General features: G+C 37.9%; 1 protein-coding gene across 2 annotated transcripts in view; it reads right to left on the reverse strand.

Moving 5' to 3' along the window:
• shoc1 (shortage in chiasmata 1) overlaps nt 1-12,304 on the reverse strand; it is a 50,476-nt gene that overhangs the window by 20,997 nt on the left and 17,175 nt on the right. For both annotated transcript variants that reach the window (XM_031906521.1, XM_031906526.1), the window contains 5 exons: nt 10,181-10,438; nt 7,381-7,836; nt 5,896-6,027; nt 4,242-4,418; nt 1,656-1,763 (listed from right to left, as the gene is read on the reverse strand). In XM_031906521.1, the coding sequence (XP_031762381.1) occupies nt 1,656-1,763; nt 4,242-4,418; nt 5,896-6,027; nt 7,381-7,836; nt 10,181-10,438 (1,131 nt within the window). The remainder of the gene's footprint in view (nt 1-1,655; nt 1,764-4,241; nt 4,419-5,895; nt 6,028-7,380; nt 7,837-10,180; nt 10,439-12,304) is intronic.

Raw genomic sequence — 12,304 nt, forward strand, 5'->3', positions numbered from 1 at the left:
TCAGTGTGGCTCCCTACCAAAACACTGACTTACCAGAACTACAGAATATTTATGAAATGTACTTTATGTCATACATTTGTTCTATTCACATACCAATACCTCTAAAGCTGGGCATACACATACCAATATTATCGTACAAAATGGTGTGTGTATGGTGGCTCGAGGAGGTGACCGATACCGCAGAAGTCTGCGGATATCGGTCCACTCGTCGATCAGCCAGGTAAAAAGATTTTGATTGGGCGCCATTGAAGGTGCCCAAGCAAAGTATACATTCAGGGCTGAATCGCCAGGTGGAGGTAGAATTTCTATTGTTTCTACCTCCATATCTGATGATTCAGCCCTGAATGTCAGTGGAGGGTGGGAACGATCTTTTTATGCAACCAATGTTCACACGAAAGAACGGAATTGCTACGTGTATGGCCACCCTAACTCTCCATGTCTCCTAGTTTTATATCTGTCTTTTCTCACAAATGTCTTCTCCTCAGCCAGCTGTCTGTCACCCCTAATTTTTTAAGTGTCTCACCTTCAATAGGTGTTTGTATCACCTATTACCATCTATCTATCTATCTATCTATCTATCTATCTATCTATTTATCTATCTATCTATCTGTCTGTCTCTATATTTATCTTTTAATTTTGATATCACAAATAAAAATATAACTTTTAACTGGATTTCGGGTACAGTCAAGTGTTACGTTTATGTAACGGTAAAAAGTATTTTTAACAATATGTAACTCCCTTATATATATATATATATATATATATATATAGTTATATCCAGGCTTAGGCTTACCTGTTGCCATGGGACAAACATAAAACACCCTGGGAGTGGGATGTATACAAAGATAATTTGTACCTCCATCTTTTTTGATCCAAGCATACTTTATTTTTTCCTGTTTCCCCTACATGCATATTTATATGTTTCCATTTGTCATCACTTAAACTGAGGCCAATTACACACCAATATTATCATACAAAACTTTATTTCGTATGATAATCAGTAAGTATATGGTGGGAGACGAGGTGACCAATATCAGCAAAGGCCTTGGATATCGGTTGTCTCGTCGATCGGGCCAGTTGGAAAATTTTGACCAGGCGCCTTTGAAGATGCCCGAGCACCGGCAAATGTTTAGTACTGAATCATCAGATAGGGGTAGAATTCTTTTGTTTCTACCTGCATATCTGACAATTCAACTCTGAAAGTTAGTGTATTCTATGAACGATATTTCCAGGGGCGCTTCTGCCATGAGGCGAGTTGAGAAACTCGCCTCAGGCGGCAGAAGCGCCCCAGTTACAAGGGGCGGCAAAAAGCCGCTCCTGGTAACTTTAAGAGCCGAATTTCCGGTTTTTAAACCGGAAATTCGGCTCTTCTAGTGCAGAGAGCGCAATTGCGCTCTCTGCACTAGCGATCAGACCGCCCCCAGATGCCCCTGGCATCCAGGAGCCGCCTCAGGCGGCAAGAGGGGCCCAAACGCCCCTGGATATTTCCTGCAAACATTATTGTAACGTGTATGGCCACCATTAGAGTAAGTTTACAGCCACTTGGGTTACTTTTTCTTTATCAACCTTACTTTAAAAAGAAAGTTTAAAAAATATTCAAAGAAAATAGTTTGTAAATATTAAACTTATGTTAACATCATGTTTTCATACTTTACCTAATGCTTTATCAAATGTGCACATCAGGATAAGATCTCGTAGTGTCACCAGTATATGGAAAAGAGCCGCATACTTAAATATTGTTATCTCCCTGTCTTCTTTCTTACCTGGCAAACACAAACACTTTAAAATTTAAGCTGGCTCACAACTGCAATAAAACCCATAGTATCTTATAACTCAATTGATTTGAATTTGGAATGTCTGGTGAAGGTTAACTTTAAGCTGTCCAATATTATTGAATTAGTTCAATAGCATTTGGGGTCTCTGGTGACCCATGGCAGCTCTGCTTAGTTATATGATACTCCATGGATGTCAGATTTGGGACTCTTAGGCAACCAGTAGTATAGTATAAGAGGGTTTTATAGGTATAAATACTAACTGTTGTATATATTTGTTGGGACTGATATTAATGACATAGTAGTAGTAGAACTTCACTTTAAAAGAATTGTAGCAGTTTTTTCCAACCTGGAACTGAAATTGTTAATTGATTGTGGAGCTAAAGGTCTTTTTTATTCTAAATATACATGTATTGCTTATCTTTATAGACAGGCTCTATCCTATTAATCATCCAGTCTAACATTCAAGTCAAGGCCTGGTTGCCAGAGACAAAACAAGCTGGATAGTGTTAAATACCAAATGGTTAAACAATAAAGCAGAAAATGCTGCTAGTTTTCTTAGAATACCATCATCTATACAATAGTAAATTTAGCAAATATGAAATGGAGCAACGGGTTGTTGTTTAGTCTGACTTGTTCACATGGTGAAATCATTGGTCATTAAATTAGTATTATGCTGCATTGACATAATAAGAAGATTATCATAATGTAATAATCAACTGGGAAATAGTTTTGCTACAGAAACTGGAGAAGGAGAGAAAGTGTAAAAACGAACCATTCACCAAACACAAAACAAAAAAAAAACAACAAAAAAAAAATATATAATATGTAATATATATTATTTCTTTTGTTTAGGTTAAAAGAATTAAACGCATTAAACACATTTTTAACCTTGAACGTAATTCCTATTACCGTTTGCTTGTAAAAATATGGTTATAAAAATGTCATTACATTCAGGATGTGCATGGAGGAAATCAGCTTTACATTTAGCTGAAAAACATTTCCAATTAAAACATCAAATGTAAAAAGACTTCTCAAGAGCAAAAATGATGGGTGTCTCCTCCTTATTATAGCGTGATTAATAATTCACCAAATTGCTGTGCATGGTTTTTGATTAAAAGAAATATCCAGTTCGAATATCTGCTCTATTCCTTAAATGTCCTTCAGAGGTTCTTTGCATTAATTTAGAAAAATAATTACATCTATTAATCATTGTCACTTCTTGAAAACTGTATTAGCTGTCCTATACTTTCCAGTGTAGGAGTGTGACTCTTGCCTAGAATGGCATCTTAAATATTTCTCTTTACATAATTCAGTATGAAAGTCCAAAGGCACAATGGCATTTTGTAGTAAAGGTTTTGAGTACAGACTAAATATCAAGTCCAGAAGTGTTAAAATATGCTCCACATTTGGGTCCAAGCACTGACAGTTCAAATTTGCCAAACTTGTTTGGCATGTGTGTAAAGTTCATAGCAATATCTATATCTTAGTTTATCTATTAGTTATCTATAAGTTATCTATTAGATATTACCCCCTTTAAACAAGCTGAATATTATTGAGGAATGAGTTTCTTTCTACTTTTTAGATTGATATGCTATTAAGGTTTATTGTGAACTTTAAGGCTACTGCCAGACAGAGAAGATTCTTGACAGAAGCACTGACTGAAAATCAGCTGTTTCGCTGCCCTCTGTTTCCAACTGTGTTTGCCCTTACAGATATTGTGTTAGCCTGGGTGCAGATGCACAGAGGGAATTTCAGCACAAAAATGCATACTCGTGTTTCCTACCGAATAAAACTTCATGTGTCTGCACTCTTATGCACGGCTTATGCAGCGCATGTGAGTGCAGACACACAAACAAGTTAGGTCAAGTGGATCTGCAGTCCAGCAGAGTTCAGCTCATCTGCGATAAAACACCTTCTTCTAATCCTTTATACAAAAAAATAACAAAAATATAAATTAACTGCCCTCAGACGTCAATGAAATAAAGAAAGACAAGTCAGGTTATCATCTCTGAAGTATCTCAACCCCCATTCCTGGATAATGAATTATGAATATCTGTCCACAGTGGTCATCAGCAAGTGTATTATAATTTGTCCCGCCTTCTACAGACCTGGGTTAAAGGGCCACTAGATTCCTCTTCCCAAGGCTTGAGAGAACACAATGTATTAATATATATATACAACTAATTTCACTTTAGTGGAAACTGACTGGAAATAACTTGTATAATCAGCTGCAATATTTCTGTATGCAAGATGATTCTACAGGGATGCTATAAAATGTTGTATCTCTAATCTTGCAGTTGAATCTGTATTACCAGACTTAAAAATTAATGCTCTAAATTTCAGCAATTTTATTAATAAAGAGATTAATAGCTGGTGGTCACGTATTTTTTTTTTTCCTAAAAATAAACATTTCAGGATTCTGTATGTTTAGTTTGAAAACATGTATTGTGTTAATCTTGAATTTACCCATATTAAGGATGTCTGTCACAAGTTTTTCTTGTTGCCTTATGAAAAATTGAGTTCTGTCAAAGCAGATAGATGAAAAGTTCCAGTTCATGCATGCAGGTACATTTAGGTCTACCAGTTTGTTCAGTATTGGCAAGGCTTCTGCTTCAAGGATTCTGTATGCCAGACACTGTCTTTCTTTAAAAATAAAATAAGGAAAAATAAAAAAAAAAGCTAATTGAGTTTAAATGAGAATTCAATGTAATATATACAAAATATGTAATATATACAAGCTAATAAAAATAAATCCAAAATTGGCAAATACAATGAATCTTACAGTAATTAAATCTTGCCCCAACTCTTACACAACTATATGTAAATTTGATTCTGCACACTATTTAATGTTTTCCTGCCTAAAATTGTATACATTTATTATATGGTACCAATGGTTTGAAGGAAGGCTGTAATAGTAATTGGTTGACTATTACCTTAAGGCTAAGGTAATAGTCACCAAGGAAAAAAATTGTGCTACCTTGGGTGACTAATCTTCCCAAAATGCCTTTCCACCGGCAACAAAGTTAATCACTGGTGGAAAGGCATACACAACCAAAGTGACACGAACTTGCCTTCGGGGCAATGTGTATGTTATTTGAACATTTGGAGAAAGGAAAGGCTAATAAAGAGTTAATCTCAAGCTATAGGCATACCTTTAGTTCTTTCAATAGTGCCCTTAAGTCTCCCCATATTTCTCCTGTTCAGATGATCAGAAACCAAACAGAAAGAAAAAATGCTGAGCTGTGTAAAGAAAGTTCCCATAATGCCTCGCTCCTGCACCAAGAGCAAGACCGGTGCACATGCTCAGTTACCTAGACTATGAGTCAGCTTCCTGCTGATTGGCTCAGATCCACATTCCTAAGGGGGGGAGAGTGAGTTCTTAGCATTCTTGAGGGAGGGGGGAGCAGGAGAGGGGAGAGGGCAAAGAGCTGTGTGTCTCTGGCACAGAAAAACAGACACAACAAATCTTTTAACAGAGAATTCAGTGCAGCGTTTCTGTGAGTGCTTATGGCTGTATTTACATAGACCTTTCTGATAAAGCTTACTTAGTTTTTACCTTTCTTTCTCCTTCAAGCCATCATACAAACATTATAGCACAGAAAGTAGCAGCTTGGTTTAGGTAATGCCCCACAGAGAGATTAGTTGTCCATGATAAATCTCGGCTACCATGGGCATCTAATCTCCCTAAAATGCCTTTCCACCAGGAACAAAGCGAATCGCTGGTGGAAAGGCATACGCATCACTTTGTTTTTCAGAAGTCACACAAGTTTCCTCCTTCAGGCAATCTACCAGCGACAGTAGATACAGGCTGCTTAGGTTCTGCCAAGCCTTTTTTCAAAAAATGCATCAGTATTGTCAGGAAATTGAAGAATTCCTTTGGTTCCATGGTTTGAATAATTGATGTTACCGAATCATCATGAAATGTCATGATTCTTGAAGGATAGCTGTATCGATTCAGTCTGATCACTGTCTTTTTGACTATGAATAAGTTACTTCCTGATCTTTTAGGATGAAAATAGGACAACAGGTATGGGATGGCTGTGCAATGTGCTATTCATATTATGTTCATGTGAATAAAATGTCATTTTTTATAAGATGACAACTGAACAGATTTGGATACCTGCTGGTGGAATGTTCTTAGACAAAATAAGACATTCTGGTTCATCTTTTGATCTGAGTTCAGTGATACCATCAGATGTGAAGCAGTTAACTAGACTAGATTCTGGACAGGAAGCGTCAACGTCTTTAGTTTCTACAGTTTTCATGAAATAAAAATGAAAAACCAAAATAGTAAATAACATCTCTGAAAGTATGTGACATATTTAGGCACATTCAAAACCTCTTCAAAACATCTGTTTCACAGTACAATACATAATAACAACAGCAATAATAATAATAATAATAATGTATAAGTTATAGCAAGGTCAAGATCATTTTATATTAGAATGATTTACCCCTGTTCTTTGTGTTTAAGGAAAAGGCTATGTGTGAAGCAGATTTATTCAGCATCTGCATGAATGGTAGAAATGCTACACATCTGGGCTCATTTATGTCCACAAGAGCAGTGGGCAACTTAAACTTTTTCTGCATGCATTTGTGCGTAAAACCACTTTCACTAAAAGTACTTGGGTCAAAATGCACTACTTGCTATAGTAGCAATCTGCACCGCTCAGTCCTTCCTGCCTTTCATTCTGAATCGCGCATTGCTGCGCCTATTGACGCAGGGGAACCTCCGGACCAGATTGTAGCTCAAGGGTCCCTTCAGCAACCTGCAGCAATCAGCGCAAGTTACTTAGCTCCTCAACAACTGCCTAGAGCACAAGGAATAGGACACACACAACACTTACACCCGAACACCAGAAATAATGCCAGAAATGATGCTAGGTAGACTTAGAAAATATTTTGTGCAATTGCAATCGCAATAAAGTGCACGTGTAGTTGCATCAATTTTGGCAAATTAAGTGCAACTGCAATAGGTGCAGCACAATTGCATCAAGAGAATTGCCTGTTTGCACCAACAATGGCGCTAGAATTCTGGGGAAAAAAACACTACATTGTGGGAAAAAACAGTGATTGTGCTCGAAATTTCAGTATGTTCACTGCATTTGCAGATGTAATTGTATGTAATTTATATTTAGGGGTTCTCCACCAACCTAAGCCAACCCCAGACCACAGCAGGGAAGATCTGTGCTTCCAAAGATGCCCCAATAGCACCCCATCTTCTTTTTGCTGATTCACTGCACATGCTTACCTGAGCTTAAGGACTGATATGTAAAAATATATATATTTATATATAGAATGTAAAAAGTAGTTAATTTAGATACCATTATGTGGCAGCTCCAACACCAGCGCAATTAGCACGAGAACTTCAAAATTAGCCCTGTAGTATTAGCTAATATGACAGACAAATCTAAATTTTCTTGATGATGTGTCAACATCCTCAACAACTGCCTAGAGCACATGAGCTTGTGTCACTGCTACTTATAACAAAATGCTAAAGATGGTGCGCTCCTGTGACAACTTTGAAGGCACATATCATACCAGTTATAGAGACGACAACATAATGCCTTGCATCACATGCATATATAAATTACATTTATATCACCTTTCAAAGAAGACTCTTTAACATAAATATGGCATGAGTCTTGTGATTTTCTGCTTCTAAGCATTATAAAGTCACTAAGTAGGTCTGATGTATCTGCTGAATGTGTTTGGCTTTCTAAATGACTTGTGTTACAATTGCTTGAGATAGAATTTCCATATGGATTTGTTTTGCTAGGTTCTGATAAGTTGTTACAATTTGTTGAATTAGGCCTTGTCTTCTCTGTGCTTGGACAAGGAATTGGGCTGCATAAATGATCAATTTCCTGTCTATCAATGAGAAATACATCAGGAATTAAGTTATCAGCAGTATCTCCAGAAACCACATTTGGAACCCTTTGTGAAGGGTAACATAAGGGTTTTATCTTTGCAAAGAAACAGTCATTGGATTTAGATTGCTTTTCGCATTTCTGCAATGTGGCTCTTTGTTTTTCAGAGAATGCCATCTCCTCCAGCAATCCTGTTAGAGAAAAAAAAATCAGAGAATGGAAAAAAGTAAGAGCATCAACAGATTCAATTCAGCTGCCGATTTACTGATGATTCTTTCTTTCAGTATAGTCAATGAATCACTAAAATTGGTTGATAGGATGGAGCACGCCAGGACCACTTAATAAATAATTATTTATTAAGTGGACCTGGCGTGCTCCATCCTATCAACCAATTTTTGTCAGTAACCACGCCTGGATCGGCAGCGTTTTTGGATGTGCTAGCACGGGACACTATTGATGCGGAACTACCCGGTGAGTGCTCCCTATGTTGTAGTGTATATAATGAATCACTAAAGCATGAATTGTTATTTTGTTATTAACATTTTTTGGAATTCTACAGGTTATGGCAATTTTATTCTAAGCGTTAAAGTAATTTTGTGGTTGATTATATACCAGTATAACCTTATATAACTAAGGATATAATTCAAGGGATATTCATGGCTCTTATTAAATAATAAAACTGAATACACTTTTTAGTTTAGGATTATTTGCTGTTGTTCATTCAGAGTGTCTTCATTATTTTATTTTCAGCTGCTCTCTTTATTCCCTTCAAGTTTTTGCATTTGTCATGTTTCCATGATGTTATCCAGTAAAGTATAAACTTTAATCTGCATTATCTGAAACTTACAAATGTTATATGTATGCCTAGAAAGGCAGAGAGTCAAAGAGTACTGAGGTTAGATATTCTGGCTAATCCTAGCCATATAATGAATACACTTTTCATGTTTCCAGGTTGCATACAATGCAGATCTTTGCTCACTGAAGTCACACAAGTGGTGGGTCAAGCTTGGCTAACCCAGCCCCTTATCTCTGACAATAACTGGCTTAAACAGGTGACCCATGCAGACAGCAGCGTAACTTAACAGAGCAGGGCTCACAAAAAATCTTTAGGGAAACCAGCTCATGCCCTTATGCTTGGAAACCCTATTTTTCCCAAACATTCTCTACAGCCTGGCCTAATTCCTATCTTTACTAGCACTGATCAAATATCTGACTGGGTCTAGTTAACTATGAGGCTAGGTGATTATTTTGCACTCAGTCACAAGCCAACAGATTATTGCCGCATTAGAGTGGCCATGTTGCCAAACATTGTTTGTGCAGGTATGATAAAGTGCAGACAGAACGAGGTCCTCCATTTCCAGTAACTAAGCTGTATGAATAGAAAACCCCAATCTTTACTGTTGAAAACCATGGACCTACAGTAAACTCTGTTCTCTTTTTAAAAGAATGAAAAGTTATCCCACTAAGTTTTGGTATTCAGTTCCACAAAATAAGTTTTTTGTTCTATTGATATTTTTTTTCAAAAAGATACAGCCTCTATTGCCCCTTGCTACCAATTATAGTCCTATTTACAATAGGTCTGCAGATTTGAAATTGGTCTCTGGCTTTGGAGTCTTCTTGGTGCAACAGGAGCAAAAAAGAATCGCATAACTGAGATGTTACTCTGTGCAATCCCCCTGCACATAGAATGCAGAATAGCCAGCAACCAAGTATTTTTAACTGATTGTTATAAGTAAAGTTCTTTTTGTGCAAAGTTTTACCACTCTGGTAGGGCTTTGCAAAAGGTGAATATTCCCTTAACAGTAGAAGAAAAAAATCTATATTGGTACAGGTATGGGATCCGTTATCCAGAAACCCATTATCCAGAAAGTTCCAAATTATGGGGAGGTAATTTCTCATAGAATCCATTATAAGGAAATAATTAAAATTTTTAGATTTTCTTTTTCTCTGTAATAATAAAACAGTATTTTGTACTTGATCCCATCTAAGATGTAATTACTTCTAACTGGAAGCAAAGCAATACTATATGGTTTAAGTAATGTTTTTATGATTTTGTAGTAGACTTAAGGTATGGAGATCTAAATTATAGAAAGATCCCCAGTTCCCGAGCATTATGGATAACAGATTCCATACCTGTATATGCTTTTTTGAGGGATTTTAACATAATTCCAAAACTTAGTAGATAACTTTTTATGCCCTTACTACATACATGAGCACATATACTTGTAGTGTAGGTATAATGGGAACAAATAACAAAATTAAAACCAGCGTTTCAGAATCAATCTACATGTATCATATCTATTATATGCAAAATCCATTACCTGAAAACCATTGGAATAGAGAAATACCATTTCTTGTACTTGGTAACTAAGCTGCATGAATTCATATTGATGGCAAAACAAACCTGTCATGTTTAAATAATTTTTAGTAGTCTTAAAGTATGGTGATCCAAATTTTGTAAAGACCCCTTATCTGGAAAACTTACAGGCCCCACGCATTCAATATAACAGTTGGCATTACTTAAGTTAGACTTACGTTCAACTTCGCCCATAGAGATTTTTCTGAATGACTCTACAGGTAATTTGCTTGATATTAGATTGCTGGTTAAATTAGTTGCTATCAGTGGCTCTATGGAATGAGTAAGTGTGCACTCCACATTTAATCCGAATTCACTCCACCAGTTACTTGCCATTGGGACAAGAGCTTGTAATTCAACAATCTCCAAACTAATGGACATTAACTCTTTTAGTTTTGAAAGAGTCAAATGACGGAATGTGTACTCAACACATGGAACTGAAAAAGTGAAAAAAAACAAGAACATTTGCAGTTGTACAAAGAATGATCTGCACATTTTACAGATGCTGACTATACTTATCAGTCTTAATCAGTCTTAATTGCACTGTCTCCAGGATCTTGGTTTGCGAAATCTTTTAGTATTTATAACACAAATAAAACAGCAGTCTGTTATTAGTATAAAGCATGCAATTGAATTTAAATGAAACCAACAATTACTAACACATTTGAAATTGATGCTTTTATCTCTAAAATGTGTTTTCAGCCATAATAGAGGTTTAGGCTAAAGTCACACCTTGCATAGGGTCCACTTCTCTCCGCCGGCATTTTGTAGGCAGGCGAAGAGAAGCGGATTCACTCTCATCCACAGCTCCATGTAGTTGCACTGACAGTCATAGTTTTTGTCTCAGTGCAGCTACATGGAGTCGAAATCACCCCCACTTCTCTCCGCCTGCCTACAAAACTCAGACACAAAACTCTAAACAATGTATAATGTTGCCTTAAACATATCTCAGCAGTACTGTTACTGTACTCACTTTGGGATATGTGCTTTGTATATTTAGGATAAACAAACAGTATTTATAGCTGTGTAAGGTAATAAGAGGGACTTTTAGTATCATTTCTCTCCTAAAATATTGGGGAACAGAACGTTACTAGAGCTGCATATTTATTCAAAGTCTATCAGTTAAAGCCAGACCACAAGAGTTTTTAGACTTATCTAGGGTGTATGATCAGTAAAGCATCAGCAGATCTATTTCCTTTTCTTTATCAGTGCAGAACTGAGTATCTGTTAATCAAAAATGATGCCAAAAATGAAAGACCCTCCCTTTTGTGCAGAAAAATATTCCTTACATTAAAAGCAACATTTGGCATTCAGCTTTGCATTAACAATAAAACCATTTAAAGAGGAAATTTTACATTATAAATCATCTACTACAGTGCTGTCCAACTGGCGGCCCGCGACCCCCCTCTGTGTGGCCCCCCACCTGTCTGGCTGCTTTGATGGCTTACTCTTGTGTAAGCTTTAAATGGTATCAGTACTGAGATTAACTGGCCCCCTGCATGGTTCACACCTCAGATTCAGGCTGTAAACCCTCTGTATTGTTTAAAAATGAAATCCCCTGTGTTGTTCACACCTTTTAATCTCTGCATTGTTCAACCCCTGCAGTGTTCACACCTCAGACTCAGGCTGTAATCACCCACATTGTTCCCCTGTCACACACAGGCAGGATAAGGTAGGCAGAGTATGGCACACAGGCAGGGTAGGGGGCAGGCAGAGTATGGCACACACAGGCAGCATAGGGCAGGCAGAGTATGGCACACACAGGCAGGGCAGGGTAGGCAGAGTATGGCACACAGGCAGGGTAGGGCAGGCAGAGTATGGCACACACAGGCAGCATAGGGCAGACAGAGTATGGCACACACAGGCAGGGCAGGGTAGGGCAGGAAGAGTATGGCACACACAGCCAAGTATGGCACAAACCAGCCAAGAATGGCACACACAGTCAAAGTATGGCACACACAGGCAGGGTAGGGAAGGCAGAGTATGGCACACACAGGCAGGGTAGGGCAGGCAGAGTATGGCACACACAGGCAGGGCAGGGTAGGGCAGGCAGAGTATGGCACACACAGGCCAAGTATGGCACAAACCAGCCAAGAATGGCACACACAGTCAAAGTATGGCATACGCAGGCAGGGTAGGGAAGGCAGAGTATAGCACACACAGGCAAGGTAGGGAAGGCAGAGTATGGCACACACAGGCAGGGTAGGGAAGGCAGAGTATGGCACACACAGGCAGGGCAGGGTAGGGCAGGCAGAGTATGGCACACACAGGCAGGGCAGGGAAGGCAGAGTATGGCACACACA

This window comes from Xenopus tropicalis, chromosome 1 (genome assembly GCF_000004195.4).
Source record: "Xenopus tropicalis strain Nigerian chromosome 1, UCB_Xtro_10.0, whole genome shotgun sequence".
NCBI lineage: Eukaryota > Metazoa > Chordata > Amphibia > Anura > Pipidae > Xenopus > Xenopus tropicalis.